The sequence below is a fragment of the Chrysemys picta genome, chromosome 3 (genome assembly GCF_011386835.1).
Source record: "Chrysemys picta bellii isolate R12L10 chromosome 3, ASM1138683v2, whole genome shotgun sequence".
In the NCBI taxonomy this organism is placed as follows: Eukaryota; Metazoa; Chordata; order Testudines; family Emydidae; genus Chrysemys; species Chrysemys picta.
In genome coordinates this window covers 9033173-9054691 of record NC_088793.1, presented here as the reverse complement: position 1 = coordinate 9054691, position 21519 = coordinate 9033173, and the positions used below count along the sequence as shown (strand labels likewise).

Here is a 21519-nt window from a genome sequence, read left to right as displayed (position 1 = left end):
ACAATACAAACACAAGAGTAAAGTTCAGCGAGAGAGAGGCAACCTTAGTGGTTTGAGCATTACCCTGCTAAACCCAGGGTTGTGAGTTCAGTCCTTGAGGGGGCCACTTAGGGATCTGGAGCAAAATCAGTACTTGGTCCTACTAGTGAAGGCAGGGGGCTGGACTCAATGACCTTTCAAGGTCCCTTCCAGTTCTAGGAGATGGGATATCTCCATTAATTTAATTTAACCAGCTTAACCATAAAAGTTATTCATTGAATAATAGTGATAACTACTGAAGGAGAGCCTAAACAAAATAACAGTTACATTATTAAAGGTTAATACCTGAGGTAGAAAAGGAAACAGAAAGAGGGAGGGAGGGATCTCATCCACTCCATGAAGCTTGAACTCATTAGGGTTCCCAGGTGATGGTGGTAGCTCAGGGTCTTGGATCAGTCAGGAGTCAATGAAATCCCAGTAGAACTGAGGCAGAGTTTGGTCCATGCATCAGAACACTTACTGGAGTGTGAGTAGGGTTTTTTTGTAGAGAAAATACAATTGTTCAAGGGAGGAACCTAGATTTGTTTATGGGTAAACTGATGACTCAAGGGTTTTCTTTAGGCTAGATAATAGGAGCTGATCACTACTAGCTATGGCTGATGTTCCTTCAGGGAGCTCACAATTAAATTGGGCTGCTTCAGTATTTTGGATATCAATCAAGGATTAATCACTAGAATTGGTCTGATAACTGCTGAGCTGGGTGTGTGAAGGCGTAGGTTCATTAACATCTGGAGCACAGATCCCCCATGATGCAGTTGTTCCCTGCTTTTCTGGTCCTAGAGTTCAGTGCGGTTCTCTGTTCTCCATTCTGTATGGGAATGAGATGTTTCCTTGTCCCATCTTTCATGCAGATGAAACTAGGGGAGTGGCCTCTGTTCTCCATTCGGTATGCTAATAGCGATGGCTCTGTCCCATCTTTCATGCAGATGAGGATAGGGGAGTTGCTTTAAACTTGTCACCTTTGTCATGAGGGGTCTAGGTGTGTCTCACACCGCCATTCACTGCTCTATGCAAGTTTTGTCTCTGATCAGTTTTGGTTCAAGCGGGGGAAAGGGGGTTCTTTCATGAGTCAGACAGACTGGATACTGTGCCCTGGTTCCCCAAGACTGTTCACTATTTTTTTTTAACATCATCTTAATAAATTTTTTAAATCTGTGATTGCAGAGGTGTTAACAGGGTATTGAGCATGAAATGCTCTTTAACAATATGTTGTGACTACTTACATTAAAGAAATCCATTCCACCTTGGTTTAGGAGAGAGACCACTGATTGACCAATAAGAATCTGGTGTTGCAAGTCCCAATAGTGCAATTATATTTGCTTCTCCATTGTCAGTGCAGCTTTTATTTTGGTGAGTTTTGCACACGGATGCAGAAATGTGGACTTGCACATCCCAAAGTTCTGCAGTCACTGCTCATGAGCCCAAGCCTTCATTGTTGCAGAAGATTTTTGCCCTTGGGAAGGATGTAAGACAGGGGTAGGCAACCTAGGGCACATGTGCCGAAGGCGGCACGCGAGCTGATTTTCAGTGGCACTCACGCTGCCTGGGTCCTGGTCACCGGTCCGGGGGCTCTGCATTTTAATTTAATTTTAAATGAAGCTTCTTAAACATTTTAAAAACCTTATTTACATACAATAGTTTAGTTCTATATTCTAGACTTATAGAAAGAGACCCTCTAAGAATGTTAAAATGTATTACTAGCACGCAAAACCTTAAATCAGAGTGAATAAATGAAGACTCGGCACAGCACTTCTGAAAGGTTGCCGACCCCTGATGTAAGATGACATAATATAATACACTTACTGAATATTTGTGAATCAGCTTCTATACACAAGCAATGATGTGTGAACATGGGACGCTAAGGGCTGGATTCACAGGCAAGAGAAATGCACCAAAAAGCAATCCTCATTGCTGCATCAAATGCAAAGGAATTGTGGAAAACAAGGGACAGTGTCGAGGGGCTCAGCTGGGTCCTGCCAGGCATGTGGGTTCTGAGGGAGCTTGGCCTGGGCAGGCTCTGCTCCTGTTCCAGCCTGGCTGATTGCACCACTCCCAAGGGGCCGGAGTTATCCTGCCCCAGGACCAGCCGTGGCTGCGCTGCCGGCTATTGTGGACAGGGGTCAGGGCATGGGAGAGTAGGTGTCTATGGGATCTGGGGGGATGCTGGGCAGTGAGGGGGTGGGGAGATCTGTGTGTGTTGGGGGGCTGTGCAGTGGGGGAGATCTATGTGTGTCAGGGCACTGGGAAGTGTGGGGGTTCTGTGCGGGGCACTGTTCAGTTGTGGCGGTGGGGGGCACTAGGCAGTAAGGGGATCTGTGGGAGGGGCTCTGGGCAGGGAGGTGCAGGGCACTGTGCAGTTGTGGGAGGGCTGTGGAGGGTGTTCGGCTAGGGGGGCACTGGGCAGTGAGAGGATCTGTGGGGGGGTTCTGTGTGTGTGCTGGGCATAGTGGTTTATGGGAGGGCACTGGGCATAGGGGTAGCATGGTGCGGCACGGGCTTGCCCCCAAGGGGAAGGAGCACGATGGCAGCGCAGAGCCGGGTGGGCTCGTGTGTGTCTGGCGGCTGCCGGTTTGTAAACAGTGCCCTTGTACTGGGCTGGGTGGAACAGGACTGTCCCTGCCGTGCCAGAACCCATCTCCCATTGCCCCCAGCCAGCCCCTCACTCTGAGGACTCTGCCCCCCCACCTCATGTCCCCATTGCCCCCATGGGGGCCCACAAATACGTTTAACACCGGGCCTACAAAAGGTTAAGCCGGCCCTGTTTGGGGTGCAGGCTCTGGGCCGGAGTTTGGGTTCAGGAAGGGTGCAGGCTGTGGGAGTGTCTGTACAATATTTCACAGCATTAAGTCTCCCGGCTGTAGCAGTAACGTAGCCCTGCAGCACTTGTATACGATAGAGAGGAGCTGTGGTGTCTGAGGGTATGTCTACACTACGGGATTAATCCGAATTTATATAATTCGAATTTTGGAAACAGATTGTATAAAGTCGAATGTATGCGGCCACACTAAGCACATTAATTCAGCGGTGTGCGTCCATGTACCGGGGCTAGCGTTGATTTCTGGAGCGTTGCACTGTGGGTAGCTATCCCATAGCTATCCCATAGTTCCCACAGTCTCCCTCACCCATTGGAATTCTGGGTTGAGATCCCAGAGCCTGATGGGGCAAAAGCATTGTCGCAGGTGGTTCTGGGTACAGCCTCACCCCTCCCTCCATGAAAGCAACGGCAGACAACCATTTTGCGCCTTTTTTCCTGGGTGAACACCACGGCAAGCATGTAGCTCAAGACAGCAGTCATGAACATTGTAAACACCTCGTGTGTTCTCGTGCAGTTTATGCTGAGCCAGGACCAGAAGCGAGGAGGAGGTGGCGACAGCAGCGCAGCAACAAGCGTGATGAGGACATGGACATGGACATGGACATGGACACAATTCTCTCAAACCGCGGGCCCCGGTGCTTTGGAGATCATGTTGTTAATGGGGCAGGTTCTATCCATGGAACACCGATTCTGGGCAAGGGAAACAAGCACAGACTGGTGGGACCGCATAGTGTTGCAGGTGTGGGACGATTCCCTGTGGCTGCGAAACTTTCGCATGCGTAAGGGCACTTTCATGGAACTTTGTGACTTGCTGTCCCCTGCCCTGAAGCGCCAGAATACCAAGTTGAGAGCAGCCCTCACAGTTGAGAAGCGAGTGGCGATAGCCCTGTGGAAGTCTGCAACATCAGACAGCTACCGGTCAGTCGGGAATCAATTTGGAGTGGGCAAATCTACTGTGGGGGCTGCTGTGATGCAAGTAGCCAAAGCAATCACTGAGCTGCTGCTACGAAAGGTAGTGACTCTGGGAAATGTGCAGGTCATAGTGGATGGCTTTGCTGCAATGGGATTCCCGAACTGTGGTGGGGCGATAGATGGAACCCATATCCCTATCTTGGCACCGGAGCACCAGGGTACCCAGTACATAAACCGCAAGGGGTACTTTTCAATGGTGCTGCAAGCACTTGTGGATCACAAGGGACGTTTCACCAACATCAACGTGGGCTGGCTGGGAAGGGTTCATGACGCTCGCGTCTTCAGGAACACTAATCTGTTTAAACGGCTGCAGCAAGGGACTTACTTCCCAGACCAGAAAATAACCACTGGGGATGTTGAAATGCCAATAGTTATCCTTGGGGACCCAGCCTACCCCTTAATGCCATGGCTCATGAAGCCATACACAGGCAGCCTGGACAGGAGTCAGGAGCTGTTCAACTACAGGCTGAGCAAGTGCAGAATGGTGGTAGAATGTGCATTTGGCCGTTTAAAAGGTCGCTGGCGATCGTTACTGACTCGCTCAGACCTCAGCCAAACCAATATCCCCATTGTTATTTCTGCTTGTTGTGTGCTCCACAATCTCTGTGAAAGTAAGGGGGAGACCTTTATGGCGGGGTGGGAGGCTGAGGCAAATTGCCTGGCTGCTGATTACGCGCAGCCAGACACCAGGGCGATTAGAAGAGCACACCAGGAAGCGGTGTGCATCAGAGAAGCTTTGAAAACCAGTTTCATGACTGGCCAGGCTACAGTGTGAAATTTCTGTTTGTTTCTCCTTCATGAAAAGCCGCTCCCTTTATTGACTCATTCTCTGTAAGGAACCCACTCTCCCCCTTCCCCCAGCTTGCTTTCAAAGGAAATAAAGTCACTATCGTTTAAAAATAATTTATTCTTTATTAATTGATTATAAAAAGAGGGAGAGAACCCGGGTGGGGTTTGGGAGGAGGATCAGCGGGAAGGAAAAGGCCACTAAAAAAAGGTTAAAAAAATGACAGCCTTTTGGTTGGGCTGTCCACTGGGGTGGAATGGGAGGGTGTACGGAGCCCTCCCCCCCCACGTTCTTACACGTCTGGGTGAGGAGGCTATGGAACACGGTGAGGGGGGAGGGAGGGTATACAGGGGCTGTAGCGGCACTCTGTTATCCTGCTGCCGTTCCTGAAGCTCCACCAGATGCCGGAGTATGTCTGTTTGCTCACGCAGCAGCCCCAGCGTTGCATCCTGCCTCCTCTGATCTTCCTGCCGCTACCTCTCATCTCGAGCGTCTCTCCTGTCCTCACGCTGGTCCCTCCTGTCCTCATGTTCACTGGCTTCTTTCCTATACTTTGAAACCGTGTCCTTCCACTCATTCAGATGAGCTCTTTCACTGCGGGTGGATTCCATGATTTCGGCGAATATCTTGTCTCGCGTCTTCTTTTCTGACGCCTTATCTGAGATAGCTTTCAGGATGGAGGAGGGAGGTTTGAAAAATTTGCAGCTGCTGGAGGGAGGGAAAAAAGGAGAGAATTTTTCAAAAAGATACATTTTGCAGAACAATGCTTATACTCTTTCACGGTGACCAACACTATTCACATTACATAGTACATGTGATTTCTGTGCAAGGTCACATTTTGCCTCTTAATATTGAGTGCCTGTGGCTTTGCTGCTAGAGATCACAGACGCAGGTCCGGGCAACAGAATTCGGCTTGCATGCGGCCATGGTAAGCCATTGTCTTTCGGCTTCTGAGCCCTCCTTTCCCACATACCAAGCAAAGCCCGTTGAGTGCTGCAGTTTTCCTGTTAACCTTCAGCAGCAGAAAACAAACTAACCCCCACCCCCATCCAATTCTCTGGATGATCGCTTTATCCCTCCCCCCACCGCGTGGCTGGTATCAGGAAAGATCCCTGCTAGCCAAACGCGAAAAGCTCTGGGCCAATTCTCTCCCCTCCCCCCTGCGCTTGGCTAACTGCAGGGAAGGATTTCTTTTCAGCCACAGGCAAACAGCCCAGTAGGAACGGCCAACTCTGTCCCCTTAATTAAATTCCCGTATTTCAACCAGGTTACCATGAGCGATATCACTCTCCTGAGGATTACACAGCGAGATAAAGAACGGATGTTGCTTGAATGCCAGCAAACACCGGGACCATACGCTGCCAGGCTTTGTCATGCAATGATACCAGATTACTTGCTGCAAGCATGGCGTGGTCAAGTGTCCTACCGTGGAGGACGGAATAAGGCTGCGCTACCCAGAAACCTTGTGGCAAGGCTTTCGGAGTACCTCCAGGAGAGCTTCATGGAGGTGTCCCTGGAGGATTGCCGCTCCATCCCCAGACACGTTAACAGACTTTTCCAGTAGCTGTACTGGCCGCGAATGCATCCCAAGTCCTCAGGGCAAAGTAATCATTAAAAAATGCTTGCTTTTAAAACAAGTTTTATATTTTAAAAGGTAAACTCACCTGAGGTCCCTTCCATGGGGTCATGGTCTTGGATACTGTCTTGGGAGGGTACTTCAGTCAGGCTGATAAAAAGATCCTGGCTGTTGGGGGGAACGGAGTGCTGGGTGCTCTCCGCAAGCTCATCCTCCTCCTCCTCCCCGTCCACAGAATCCTCAGGTGTGGCTGATGAGATTACCCCTGCCTCGGAATCCATGGTCAGAGGTGGGGTAGTGGTGGCGGCCCCCCTAGACTTGCATGCAGCTCGGCGTAGAAGGGGCATGTCCGCGGCTCTGACCCGGAGCGACCGTTTGCCTCCTTTGTTTTTTGATAGGCTTGTCTGAGCTCCTTGACTTTCACGCGGCACTGATCTGAGTCCCTATTGTGGCCTCTCTCCATCATGCTCTTGGAGATTTTTTCAAAAGTTTTGGCATTTCGTCTTTTCAAACAAAGTTCTGCTAGCACTGAATCCTCTCCCCATATAGCGATCAGATTCAGTACCTCCCGTACAGTCCATGCTGGTGTTCTTTTTCGATTATCGGCCTGCATGGTTACCTATGCTGATGAGCTCTCTGTGCTCACCTGTGCCCTCCACACTGGGCAAACAGGAAATAAAATTCAAATGTTCGCGGAGCTTTTCCTGTCTACCTGGCCAGTGCATCAGAGTTCAGATTGCTGTCCAGAGCGGTCACAATGGTGGACTGTGGGACAGCTCCCGGAGGTCAATACCATCAAATTGCGGCCACGCTAACCCTAATTCGAAATGGCAATATCGATTTTGGCGCTACTCCGCTTGTTGGGGTGGAGTACAGAAATCGATTTTAAGAGCCCTTTATTTCGAAATAAATGGCTTCGTTGTGTGGACGGGTGCAGGGTTAATTCGATTTAACGCTGCTAAATCCGAATTAAAGTCCTAGTGTAGACCAGGCCTAAGCATTGACAGCCTAGGAATTAGGATGCCTGTGCCTTTAAGAACCCAGCCCCAGGAACCCGCCCTCCGCTCCGCAGCTGACATGCAGCGTCCTGGGGGAGAACTAAAAAAGTCTCTGCACCCCCTAGATTTGCAAGCACAGCCGGTGGTGACTGTTACCCTCTCCCTGGACGGGGTTTTGTCCCGCACAGGGTCTGGCAGCATCTCCCCCATGGCTTAACCCAGGCTTGGGGCTCCCACCCCCGATTCCCCCCCTCCAGCCCCTCTTCTGCCATCACCTACAGCTGCTTGAGACCCCCCTAGCCAGTACATGTCTGCCCCCTGCTCAGACCCTGACACCCCCCCGCTACGATGTGCCCCCTTTGTGCCTTTTCAACCCCCCCACAGAGCCAGCAGCAAACTCTGGGCAGAAGTCAGGGCAGCTGCGCCAGCGAAGGTCACGGCGCATGCTCAGTCCGGCGGCGCATGCTCAGTGCGCCCAAAGCGGGGAAGTGGGAGAGGGAGCTTCTCTTGTCCTCGCGCCGGGAAGACGGTTGGTAGCCGCGAGGGGGGCGTCCAGCATGAGGCACAAGAAGAAAGGTAACGGCGGCGGCCCCTTCCTGTGCGGCTCGCGGGAGGCCCCGCCCCGCGTCTCTTCCTGGGGCGGGGGGACTCGGTGGACACCCCCCACACGTCGCCTCCTCGGGCCTGGGGCTCGAGCGCGAAGGCGGTTGCGCGGGAGCCGAGTTGTTCCCGCCCCCGCTGCGGCTCACGTGCCGCGGGGGTTAAACGGCCGGCGCGCGGGGGTTAAACGGCCGGCGCGCGGGGGTTAAACGGCCGGCGCGCGCCGCCGCGCGGCTAGGGAGGCAGCCCCGCCCCCTCGGGGGCACGGCCTCGTTCGCCTCAGTGGCAGCAACTGTAGCCCGTGCCTGGCCTTTTCCTGTCAGAGACTCACCCGGCTGTGTCTACACTGGCCCTGGCCTCGCTACAACTTTTGTCGCTCAGGGGTGTGAAAAAACACACCCCTCTCCCCCCCCAACAAAAGTTGTAACGACGAACACACCCGCGTGGACAGCGTTTCCTCAGTGGGCACCAGGCTCCTTGTTTCGCTCTCCCCCTGTTTCAGGTGCGTTGGCACAGCAGCACTGTTGTAAGGTGAGCAGTGTGGACGTAGCCATAAAAACAATGAGGAGGCCGGTGGCACCTTAAAGACTAACAGATTTATTTGGGGCTAAGCTTTCGTGGGTAAAAAAACTCACTTTTTTTTTTCTTTAACCCAGGAAAGCTTATGCCCAAATAAATCTGTTCGTTTTTAAGGTGCCACCGGACTCGTTAGTCTGTATCCACAAAAACAACAACACGGTGACCCCCTGATATGTAGCCATAGACTCCAAGGCTGGAAGGGACTACTGTGATCATCCAGTCTGACCTCCATCGCAGGTCCCTAAATTAATCCCTGTTGAACTAGAGCATCTCATAAAAAAATAAAGTCTTGATTTAAATGTTTCCAATGATGGAGAATCCAGCCCAGCCCTTGGGAAGTTATTCCAGGAGTTAATTACCTTCTCTGTTGAAAATTTGTGCCTTAGTTCTAGTCTGAATTTGTCTAGGTCAGAGGTGGGCAATTTATGGCCCGTGGGCCCCTCCTGCCCGGCCCCTGAGCTCCTGGCCCAGAAGGCTCGCTCCCGGCCCCTCCCCTGCTTTTCCCCTCCCCTGCAGCCTCACCTTGTAGCGCCACCGGCGCAATGCTCTGGACGGCCGGGCAGCGCAGCTGCGGCCTGACCCAGTGCTCTGTGCTGCGCGGTGGCGTGGCTGGCGCCAGCCACAGCCACACTACCAGCCACCGGTGCTCCAGGCAGCACGGTAAGCGGGCAGGGAACGGAGGGGTTGGATAGAGGGCAGAGGAGTTCGGGGTGGTGGTCAGGGGGTGGGGGTGTGAATAGGGGTCAGGGTGGATAGGGGTCGGGGTGGTCAGAGGGCGAGGAACAGCGGGGTTGAATGGGTGCAGGGATCCCAGGGGGCAGTCAGGAAGGAGGGGGGCGTTGGATGAGATGGCAGGGGGCAGTCAGGGGCAGCGGTTCTGGGGGCAGTCAGGGAGAAGGGGTGGTTGGATGGGGGTGGTCAAGGGATGGGGGGGTTAGATGGGGTAGGAGTCCCGAGAGGGGGGGGGGGGGGGTCAGGGGGCAAGAAGCAGGGTGGGGGATAGGGAGCGGGGGCCAGCCCACACCTGGCTGTTTGGGGAGGCACAGCCTCCCCTAACTGGCCCTCCATACAATTTCCGAAACCCAATGCAGCCCTCAGGCCAAAAAGTTTGCCAGCCCCTGGTTTAGCTTCAACTTCCAGCGTTATATTTTCAACTTCTTGTCTTTTCTGGCATTAGTGCAAGTGGCTCAACAATGAGAGGTCATCAGAAGTGAAGATGGAGTTTGTGTTTCACACATAAAACAAAACCAATATCTTATAACAGTTGTTTTCCTCTATAAGAGGGTGATGTAAATGAGGAATCACGTGCATTGGCATAGCTCTGTGGGATCAGCAGCCTAAGGCTGGAATTGGAGGAAGTGTTAGCTTGAATTGATAATTTGCACAAATGATTAGCATATGTCATATGTATGTGTGGTTTTTTTGCCTGAACATACTTCATTTTTATTTCAGGAGACCTGAGCCATGCAGAGCTGATGATGATGACAATAGCTGACGTCATTAAACAGCTGATTGAGGCTCATGAGCAGGGAAGAGATGTGAATCTAAATAAGTAAGTAGTGCCAGCCAGTAACTTATCTCTATGCTTCCCAGGGCAGGTACCCAACCCTGGAGGAATAATTGTCTATTCAGACATTTTTAAAAATAGTACTTAGTTTTCACACCCCAACTGAATTTCTTTCACTGATACAAATCTTATATAATTCCCTCAGGGAACAGATGGGCAGGATCCCCTGGGAGAATAACATGAAGGGCAAAGGGGTCCAGGAGAGCTGGCTATATTTTAAAGAATCCTTATTGAGGTTGCAGGAACAAACCATCCCGATGTGTAGAAAGAATAGTAAATATGGCAGGCGACCAGCTTGGCTAAACAGTGAAATCCTTGCTGATCTTAAACGCAAAAAAGAAGCTTACAAGAAGTGGAAGATTGGACAAATGACCAGGGAGGAGTATAAAAATATTGCTCAGGCGTGCAGGAGTGAAATCAGGAAGGCCAAATCACACTTGGAGTTGCAGTTAGCAAGAGATGTTAAGAGTAACAAGAAGGGTTTCTTCAGCTATGTTAGCAACAAGAAGAAAATCAAGGAAAGTGTGGGCCCCTTACTGAATGAGGGAGGCAACCTAGTGACCGAGGATGTGGAAAAAGCTAATGTACTCAATGATTTTTTTGCCTCTGTCTTCACGCACAAGGTCAGCTCCCAGATTGCTGCACTGGGCAGTACAGCATGGGGAGAAGGTGACCAACCCTCTGTGGAGAAAGAAGTGGTTCGGGACTATTTAGAAAAACTGGACGTGCACAAGTCCATGGGGCCGGATGCGCTGCATCCGAGGGTGCTAAAGGAGTTGGCGGGTGAGATTGCAGAGCCATTAGCCATTATTTTTGAAAACTCCTGGCGATTGGGGGAGGTCCCAGATGACTGGAAAAAGGCTAATGTAGTGCCCATCTTTAAAAAAGGGAAGAAGGAGGATCCGGGGAACTATAGGCCAGTCAGCCTCACCTCAGTCCCTGGAAAAATCATGGAGCAGGTCCTCAAGGAATCAATTATGAAACATTTAGAGGAGAGGAAAGTGATCAGGAACAGTCAGCATGGATTCACGAAGGGGAAGTCGTGCCTGACTAACCTAATTGCCTTCTATGATGAGATAACTGGCTCTGTGGATGAGGGGAAAGCAGTGGATGTGTTATTCCTTGACTTTAGCAAAGCTTTTGATACGGTCTCCCACAGTATTCTTGCCGCCAAGTTAAAGAAGTATGGGCTGGATGAATGGACTGTAAGGTGGATAGAAAGCTGGCTAGATCGTCGGGCTCAACGGGTAGTGATCAATGGCTCCATGTCTAGTTGGCAGCCGGTTTCAAGCGGAGTGCCCCAAGGGTCGGTCCTGGGGCCGGTTTTGTTTAATATCTTTATTCATGATCTGGAGGATGGTGTGGACTGCACTCTCAGCAAGTTTGCAGATGACACTAAACTAGGAGGCGTGGTAGATACACTAGAGGGTAGGGATCGGATACAGAGGGACCTAGACAAATTAGAGGATTGGGCCGAAAAAAACCTGATGAGGTTCAACAAGGACAAGTGGAGAGTCCTGCACTTAGGACGGAAGAATCCCATGCACTGCTACAGACTAGGGACCGAATGGCTAGGTAGCAGTTCTGTAGAAAAGGACCTAGGGGTCACAGTGGACGAGAAGCTGGATATGAGTCAACAGTGTGCTCTTGTTGCCAAGAAGGCTAACGGCATTTTGGGCTGTATAAGTAGGGGCATTGCCAGCAGATCGAGGGACGTGATCGTTCCCCTTTATTCGACATTGGTGAGGCCTCATCTGGAATACTGTGTCCAGTTTTGGGCCCCACACTACAAGAAGGATGTGGAAAAATTGGAAAGAGTCCAGCGGAGGGCAACAAAAATGATTAGGGGTCTGGAGCACATGACTTATGAGGAGAGGCTGAGGGAACTGGGATTGTTTAGTCTCCAGAAGAGAAGAATGAGGGGGGATTTGATAGCAGCCTTCAACTACCTGAAGGGGGGTTCCAGAGAGGATGGAGCTCGGCTGTTCTCAGTGGTGGCAGATGACAGAACAAGGAGCAATGGTCTCAAATTGCAGTGAGGGAGGTCCAGGTTGGATATAAGGAAAAACTATTTCACTAGGAGGGTGGTGAAACACTGGAATGCGTTACCTAGGGAAGTGGTGGAGTCTCCTTCCTTGGAGGTTTTTAAGGCCCGGCTTGACAAAGCCCTGGCTGGGATGATTTAGCTGGGAATTGGTCCTGCTTTGAGCAGGGGGTTGGACTAGATGACCTCTTGAGGTCCCTTCCAACTCTGATATTCTATGATTCTATGATTTGTGCGCTGACTTGAAAGTATACCCGTTTACTTCATTCAGAGCTTTTATACCATGGTATGAGTCATATTAATGAAAAAGAATAAGCATGTCTCTTATTTTTTACATTGTAAGTCTGTCCGACCTGTTAGTCCGACAGAGGCAATACAGGGTACATCTACACAGCAAAAAACAAAACAAACCCTCCACTGACTCAGACTTGCAGGGCTTGCATTGTGGGGCTAAAAATATCAGTGTAGATCATAGAATCATAGGACTGGAGTGACCTTGAGAGTTCATCTAGTGCAGTCCCCTGCACTCATGGCAGGACTAATTATTATCTAGACCATCCCTAACAGGTGTTTGCCTAACCTGCTCTTAAAAGTCTCCAGTGAGATTCTACAACAGCGGTATGCAGCCTATGGCACACATTCAGATAATGTGAGCCCCCCTGCAAGATTCAAACAGTCTTATTTATACAGATAAAAGGGTGTGAACTAAACAAAGGGACAGAGAGAGCAAAATTGTAAAATTTGCATGGGGCACAATATGCATATCCTGCTTCCTTATTAACCCTTATCGATCTAAGGCAGGGGTAGGCAACCCATGGCACATGTGCCGAAGGCGGCACGTGTGCTGATTTTCAGTGGCACTCACACTGTCCGGGTCCTGGCCACCAGTCCAGGGGGCTCTGCATTTTAATTTAATTTTAAATGAAGCTTCTTAAACATTTTAAAAACCTTATTTACTTTACATACAACAATAGTTTAGCTATATATTATAGACTTATAGAAAGAGACCTTCTAAAAAATATTAAAATGTATTACTGGCATGCGAAACCTTAAATTAGAGTGAATAAATGAAGACTCGGCACACCACTTCTGAAAGGTTGCTGACCCGTGTTCTACAACCTCTGTAGGCAGTTTATTCCAGTGCTTAACCACCGTGACAGGAATGTTTTTCCTAATGTCCAACCTAAACCTCCCTTGCTGCAATTTAAGCCCATTGCTTCTTGTCTGATCCTCAGAGGTTAAGGAGAACAATTTTTCTCCCTCTTCCTTGTAACAGTCTTTTATGTACTGAAAACTGTTATCATGTTCCCTTCTCTTCTCCAGACTAAACAAACCCAATTTTTTCAATCTTCCCTCATAGGCCATGTTTTCTAGATCTTTAATCATTTTTGTTGATCTTCTCTGGATTGTCTCCAATTTGTCAACATCTTTCCTGATATATGGTGCCCAGAACTGGACACAATACTCTCCTTGAGGCCTAATCAGAGAGTAGAGCGGAAGAAGTACTTCTCCTGTCTTGCTTACAACAGTCCTGCTAATACATCCCAGAATGATGTTTGCTTTTTTACAACACTCATATTTAGCTTGTGATCCACTGAGAGCAAATTAGTGTTCGGGCTTGGGCTGGAGCCCTGGCCCTGAGACCCACTCCTTTCGCCGGGCTCCAGAGCGCAGGTTCCAGCCCAAGCCTGAATGTCTACACTGCTATTTTTAGCGCCCAAGTCATTTGACCTGTGCTCTGAGACTCGCTGCTATGGGACTTTTTGTTTGCTGTGTAGATGTACCCAGAGTCATGTGACAGTGATCTGGATTAAATTCAGGTTCCCGTGTAATGAAAAGAATTGTTAACTAAAATAATATTATTCTCTGTTACTTTTATAAACTCAGAATAACTGTATTGAGACTGAGAACAGGATTTGGCCCCAGGTTCCTATTGCAGTGCTTTGGTCTTCCCTTCAAAGACATTTTCCTGGGCACAAGTTGGAAAGAGACCTAGCAGGAATCTGGGTTTGCATGGTAGCAGTTAGACCAAAATCTCATGAACTGAACTAATTTGCTCTCAGTCACTGAGAAACAGTAAACTTTGAGCCTTCTAGTGCTAGTTTCAGAACTTTTTTGAGTAAAACCACACTTTAACCCCCCCGCCCCCCCCCCCCAAAAAGGCCAAGAAATAGCAAAAATACAAAATCTTACAATTACAGTTGCCTTGGGTTATTTTTTTTATGCATTAATAACATCAAGTTAGCTATTACATATAGCTAGCATCAGCTTTTTAATTAGGTTCTTTTAATGTGTGTCTCATTAAGTAATGTACATTAGTCTGAACTGTAGACAGTAACACAGCACTTACTGGATTGAGTTGTAGGTAGGTGCTGGGATATCACAGCGATGGGCCTAAGGACCTGAATAGAATAAAATAATTTGAGATCCTTCCATTTTAGGGTGAAAACCAAGACGTCTGCTAAGTATGGGCTTTCTGCACAGCCTCGTTTGGTTGACATCATTGCTGCTGTTCCACCTCAATATCGCAAGGTGCTGGTACCCAAGCTAAAGGCAAAGCCTATCCGAACTGCTAGTGGGGTGAGTACTGTATATAAATGACCCTTCAGTGAAAGACCAGGATTAATTGTTGTCAAACATTGTAAAGATGTTGAAAGTCCAGAAGCTTTAATGAAGTACTAGCTATGTGGTCAACTTCCCAGATTGTCTACAGCATTGGTTTTCAAACTTTTTTTCTGGGGACCCAGTTGAAGAAAATTGTTGATGCCCGCAACCCAATGGAGCTGGGGATGAGGGGTATGGGGTCTGTGAGGGGCTCAGGGTTGGGGCAGGGGATTGGGGCGTGGGGTTGGGGTGTGGTCTTACCTCCGGTGGCTCCAGGTCAGCAGTGCAGCCGGGGTGCAGAGGCAGGCTTCCTGCCTGTCCTGGCATCACAGACCACGCTGTGCCCCAGAAGCGGCCAGCAGCAGGTCCGGCTCCTAGGCAGAGGTGTGCAAACGGCTCCGTGTGGTTCTCACCCTCAGGCACCGCCCCCCAGGTCCTATTGGTTGGTTCCCGACCAATGGGAGTGCGGAGCCGGTGCTTGGGGCAGAGGCAGCATGTGGAGCCCCGTGGCACCCCTGCCTAGAAGCTGGACCCGCTGCTGGCCGCTTCTGGGGTGCAACACGGTGTCAGAACAGGTAGGCACTAGCCTGCCTTAGCTAAGCAGCACCGCTGACAGGACTTTTAACATCCCGGTCGGTGGTGCTGACCAGAGACGCTAGGGTCCCTGGGTGCTGAGCAAGGCGACCCAGTGGCTTACAGACCCAAACTTTGAAAAACACTGGTCTACAGCATCATAGCAATGGCAAGGGAATATGGTTTTCAAAGTATCTCATGATGGCGAAAAGAAGAGGGCTGGTGCAGTGACTGCCATTTGTTAACCAGATTAGCATGTCTCACTTCCACAGGTTAATCTGGAAACAAGACCCATTTAAAATTTAGTGCTGTTGCAGCTGGCCGGCTCAGCAAATGGTCCATTAACAAGATTTTAATCCTTCACCCACAATTTCCTTAAAAGATAATTAAGACTGAAAAGTGTTAACACTAACTACAGCTAGCATGCAACAGGATATTTTAAGCCTTCCTATCATACCACACACACACTCCCTGTCCTTCCCTGCCCCTCTCCCCAATTAAAAAAAAAATCTGGAAATGTACAGTTATTAAGGTAATTCCATGTTGCCATATAGTAATTGACAAGCATCTCTGAAAATCAGGCCCTTGGTATCTCAAGTTGTGCACTCAAAACTAGCGAACACTTGAAAAATTGCATCTTAACCTCTCTAGTTCTCATATTGTCTATTTGTTAAAAGTGAGATTAATGCCCCCAAATGGTGTTGTGAGGCTCAGGTTTTTTTTGAGAAACTAGGAGATCATGGGAGAAAAAGATTCTGAGAATTACGTTCTGTGGCTGATGAGGATGAATTTATTTATCCTTTTTTGTCTGTTTCCTCCCCTTATTTTTCTGTCTCTCCAATGCCCATCTTCCAAAGTCTTTCCCCAATGCCTATTGTCATTCTCCCAGCCTCATATTCTCCTGAAAGTGCACCAAACTGTCCCAATCAGGATTTTAATGTCACTCTGGGTCTTGACAGTGTGCCTGTGGTACCAAACCTGAGATGGGTCCTCTGCTTGTAAATGTGGTCTTGTGTGCCATGAACATGTCCTGCTGCTATATCCCTCTGGACCGTTTACTGCTAGTTTACTGTTGCATTTGATGGTGGTCAACTCTGTCACTGCATTACTGTTTTTTCCTTCAAGAGTTAATGCACCAGTGTGTTAAGGGTAAGGCTCAGATGGAAAAAACTTAAAACAGTCCCTCACATATGTACCTCTTTGTATAATTCCAGGATGTACTTTTTTATCTTTCATAATTTCAGAAATAACTATGATTATAATTTCCTTCCTTTGTAACTCTCTTTATTACAGATTGCTGTTGTGGCTGTGATGTGCAAACCACACAGGTGTCCACACATTAACTTTACAGGAAACATATGTGTGTAAGTATGACCGTTCAGAGGAGCCGAAGGAGAAATGTTTCTGGAATAAGTCTGGCCATGTGCAGTAGCATACTGTCACTGTTGCCGTGGTCCACAGGCCACCTTTCTTTCTGCATGAGTGAAAACTTTTGGCAAGTTGAATCAAAATCCAGACTGTTGATGCATATGTGTTCTACAGAAACAGATACTCTATTTGATAGTTCTTTCTCTTCAAAGAAAACATGCTTTTCCTTTAATGGATCAATCCCTGCTTGTGTTAGTGGAAATACTTAAGTGAATGCAAAGAGCTGGATTTGGCCACTTGTTAATAGTGAAATACAAATTATGTTATTTTAGATGTTTGTTTGTGTAGATTTGTAAAAATGCTAAAAAGGTTCCACAGCCATTCACACAACTTAAAAATACATCCTTAGTGCAATAATTTATGGCAATCTACCATGAATCCCCCTCCATTTGAACAATTCCTCATATCTGCTGTTACAATTCTCCCTCCTTTTCAAATGCCTCGGAAAAAAGATGAGCCTTGTGACATACCCCGAAGGTCTGTGTCTACTCTACTCAAATTGAGCTGTTTCAGACCAAGTGGGTGAAAATATTTGTCACAATTTGAAAAGTGCTTGTAGAGACTTCAGTAGCATATTCTTGAGTACCCTGTAAACAAACTTTGAGACAAAAACTACCATGAATATAATGGAAATTATTAGAGAAGCAAGAAAAAATTGCAGGGCTTTGCAAAATTTAAATATGACTTTTAAAAAGTTTGGGGAAATAAACTATTTAAAACTTTGCAAAAGTGCAAATTTATAATGGAAGATGCCACTTAGCTACCTCATCCCCTGCTATCTCAAGTATTTCTGTTGTCAGCATGACATCCCCAGCCCACTGCTTGCTGGGATGTCATGTCCATGGGCTCTTCCAATCTGAGTGGAAATGGACATTACAGAAATTCAAAAGAAGCGAAAAAATGAGGTGTTTTTTCTGTGCTTCTATTCTGGCTATTTGATAATGGTTCCTTCTCAGACACCATTTCTGCTCTCTGAGTGTTCAGCATAATATCTGCAAGCTTTAATAACTAAAATAAAATTTTAGTAGTTTTCAGTGCCAACATGCTAAGAGAGTCTGTTCTGAAGCTGAAGTCTGTTCCTCCTTGTGCATCATCAGTAGTTCTATTTGAGACATTTCAGTGCAAATACGTGCAAATACATTGAATTGTGTTGCTCCAGTTTAAACAAGGATATTAATTTGGCTTGCAGACTCTTCAATACTGGTGGTGGTGCATGAGAAGGAATGGTCCAGGCTGAGTTTGCTGTGCAAGCTGTGGGAAAAGTAATTGATTTTATTATGAACTGAGTGTGTTTGATTTGATAGGGAATCATTGAGAGACAAACCTGGAACCTGATGATGGCATTTTTTGCTCGCTATTCAGAGACCTGTACTTTAAGTAATGGAGCAGTCAGCATGTTATTAACTTGGTTATTGAGAGTGCTCAGTCTGTACTATTGAACTACTGAAACTGAGGGAATTCTCACACTTCCTGTGCCAAGTATCAGGGTGTAGCCATGTTAGTCTGTATCTACAAAAACAACAAGGAGTCTGGTGGCACCTTAAAGACTAACAGATTTATTTGGGCATAAGCTTTCGTGGGTAAAAACTTCACTTCTTCAGATGCATCTGAAGAAGTGAGGTTTTTACCCATGAAAGCTTATGCCCAAATAAATCTGTTAGTCTTTAAGGTACTTCCTGTGCCAGGTCTTCTTTGAACATTGAATGAAATGTACGTTAGCCATTACACTTGTAACCCTGAGAAGTAAACTGAGGCTGTTTCAGAGTGAACAGAAACAGATTCCTTTCAGTTGCTTTCTGTGGGAAGCAATCCATTTACCAGTTCTCTCCTGAGCAGCAGTGATGCTGTGGTATCCACTAATTGCTTTCTCTGCAACTTGCATGTATGTAATTAAAATCTGTTTAATGTAAGTCGTCAGGGCCAGTAATAGTAATTTACTGTACAATTGTCCAGCCTGCATGTTACTTTACTCTGTGGTTTGCTAAACAGTTTGTCCCTGAATTCAAGCAACTACATAGAAGTATGGTTCCCCACTATCAATATTTAAATCCCTAATGGTATCTGGAAATATCTTTATTTTGTAACTGAAGGCCCTATCTATTTTTTATGTATATTGACAACCTAAATGCTTCAGATACATTAAACCAGAGGAGTCATTATCTAGATAGGGGACGGCTAATTTAATTATGACGTTTGGAAAATGTTTGTGCTTCTTATACACATTTAGAATTACTTATAGTATCGCTTTATTTTCATTTTAATAATTTTTCTGTGATACTAGTCCAAAGCTCTAGAACTGGTTCCCTAAATGAATAAAGTGGAGATGTGGTTTCTCTGAAACTATTTCAGGCTTTTGGAGGGTATTTGCTGTACATTTTTTTTTTTTTGGTATAATTTATTTAAAAATTATTTTAGGTAGACACAATTATTTGACAGGTCCACATTTCTCTATATATGATTATTATCCTGGTCCCTTTGGATGCTTTAAGTGAAATGTCTGTTGTGCAGTACTAGTGATCTTCTTTTTTACATGTAATTTTTTTTTTTACTGCTATAGTACAGCACTTGTATAGTGCGACGTGTCCACAATTCCTATGAATGTCAATAGAAGTTGAGGGTGCTTATTACCATGCTAAATCATGTCTTTAAACTATGGTTTGTAGTGCACAAATGCAGATACCTGTCTCAGTTAAATCAAGAGACTCTTTATTGTTTTGTGTTTGTCATTGGTACAGGTTTGTGTATGACTCCTTATTCTTTTTTAATACTTGCAGATACTGCCCTGGTGGGCCCGATTCTGATTTTGAATATTCAACACAGTCTTACACTGGCTATGAGGTACTACCTTTGAGGGTCATGTTGCAATGTTACATTTTGTCTGTAAAATTGTGACAGGCTCCTTTTCATCTCTATTCACAACTCTTTAGAAAATCAATCCTTATTGCAAGAATGCAAAAGGAGGGTGGGGGGGAAGAAACATCTGAGTAGTGAAACTGAAACAGTTAAACTGCTAGGGCTGGAAATCCCTTTGAATTAGTTTTTAATAGTTCGTCTCTCTCCTGATTATTTTGTTAGCTTTTTCCCCGCTTAAGCTTGAAAAGAAGTTTTTCTTTTCCTACCAATTTTATCCTTTTCATGTTGGCAAAGATAAGTTTTCTTTATTTTCCTGTTTCAGGTGGCTTTAAAGTTAAAGGGACACTGGCAGGTTCTAAGTATGATCTCTCCAAAAGTTATTCTTCCTCATAAATATTGCCTAAGGAAACAGCGCAGTGGAAACTTGCGTGCTCTATAGCCTGGCTCATTGTAACTCACTTTAGCAAAAAGTGGGATCTTGAGGCTTTAAAATCTGTAAATAAAATACTTCAAAAGTGAATCTTTTTCTTAACTTACTTGATTTGGTGTCCCATGCCAAACCCCAGTGTAGCACATCTTGCAACTACGTATGTATCTTCAGTAGAACCTCATTAATCTACATATTTTAAAGTGCAAAAAGAAGCTTTCCTGCTACCCAGCAAAAGCTTAATAGCAAATGCTGTAGTGAGACTAAATTATTTAAACATTTTTTTAAAAATATGCTTCATTCCATCTATTAGTATATTATGAAGTGTCAAAAATAATTGAAGCTAAGTAATAATTGGCAAAGTAAACAAACTAAGTAGACTTAGATACAGTGTCCTTTTATCTTTAATTTTTTGGTTCACTTGCTATTATCCAATATTCAGTGATTGGCAATGGGTTTCCCAATCATTAGTGCAAATTAGGAAATGTGTATGTACAGTAGAACGTTCCTAATTCACACTGATTTGGAGACTCTTAACACATGTGCCTCTGTGTGTATACATGCATTTGTTTAGTATTAAGTGTCTTTGGCACTTGCAAAATATAAAGAGAGAGTCCCTGATGCACTAGAAAACTCAAAGGAGAGCATAACTTGTCTAAAAACAATTAGTAATAGTTCACAATGTTGGCATCATGGAAGTGAGTTCTTAGGGATTTGATGAAAAGAGGGTGGTGGATAACAAATTGACACTGAGAAGTCATTCCATGCACAGGGAGCATCATGAAGGAGAAAAAGCAGTGAGATGAGGGTAGGAGGAAAAAAATGAATGAAGCATCAAGACGACGTATCTTGAGACAATAGTTTTGTAATCATAATTTGCAGAGGTACAATATAAATCTGTTTGTTGCCCCATCCTCATCCCCCCAGGGGGGTGGTCAAGTAAAAATGATGTCAAAAAAGATTGGACTGACCTATTTCAGTCGCATTACAACATCAGGGCAAAACACAAATTTGATTTCTTACATTGGTTAACATTCAGTAAACTACAACCAGATAGATACTGGAGTCATAATGGGATCAAGATTTTAATAATTATATGTTTGTGAAAATGGAGTGTCCAACCAGTGGCTAAAGATTCACGTCTTGTTCTTTTCCAGTATGTTGTCAAGAAATAAGGTTTAATAATGAATCCTTTTATTTCTCCTAGCCAACATCAATGAGGGCCATTCGTGCCAGATATGATCCTTATCTCCAGACAAGACATCGAGTCGAACAGGTAAATATTTGCATAGAAGGGAACATGTATTGTTTGAAAATAGTTGCAATAATTCTCTTAGTTTCCAGAATTTTGAAAACAGCTTTCCAATTAAGAGAGTGATCTTGGGGGTTACTGAATTGTCTTGTTCACTCTGGTGAGATTTGGGTTTTTAAATAGATATATAAATATCTTGGAGCCTCAAAATAGACTTGCTTATGATGATCTTTAAGATCCTCTCTCCTACCAGCTGCCAAATCCTTCATCCTCTGCTCCCTATATTGCATTATTTTCATACATAAATATATGATGATTCATCATTATGATAATGTTGCAACATGAAATGTTATTGTTAGTATAAGAAAAACTCATATAAAGTCAATGATGAGAACCCCCAAAGTC

At 46.2% G+C, this 21519-nt stretch overlaps 1 protein-coding gene and 1 long non-coding RNA gene across 2 annotated transcripts in view; one reads left to right on the top strand and one right to left on the bottom strand.

Moving 5' to 3' along the window:
- Positions 1-4718: 4718 nt before the first annotated feature.
- LOC135982141 (uncharacterized) lies at positions 4719-7483 on the bottom strand. The gene is made up of 2 exons (XR_010599330.1): positions 6278-7483; positions 4719-5321 (listed from the first exon to the last, which is right to left on the bottom strand). It is a non-coding gene; the product is annotated as an uncharacterized LOC135982141 (long non-coding RNA).
- A 95-nt stretch (positions 7484-7578) lies between these two features.
- The window catches only part of ELP3 (elongator acetyltransferase complex subunit 3), a 129900-nt gene continuing 115959 nt past the window's right edge, over positions 7579-21519 (top strand). Inside the window, exons 1-6 of the mRNA XM_005308453.5 lie at positions 7579-7763; positions 9819-9918; positions 14419-14557; positions 16448-16518; positions 19357-19420; positions 21070-21138. Of these exons, the coding sequence (XP_005308510.2) occupies positions 7631-7763; positions 9819-9918; positions 14419-14557; positions 16448-16518; positions 19357-19420; positions 21070-21138 (576 nt within the window). The 5' untranslated portion in view covers positions 7579-7630. The remainder of the gene's footprint in view (positions 7764-9818; positions 9919-14418; positions 14558-16447; positions 16519-19356; positions 19421-21069; positions 21139-21519) is intronic.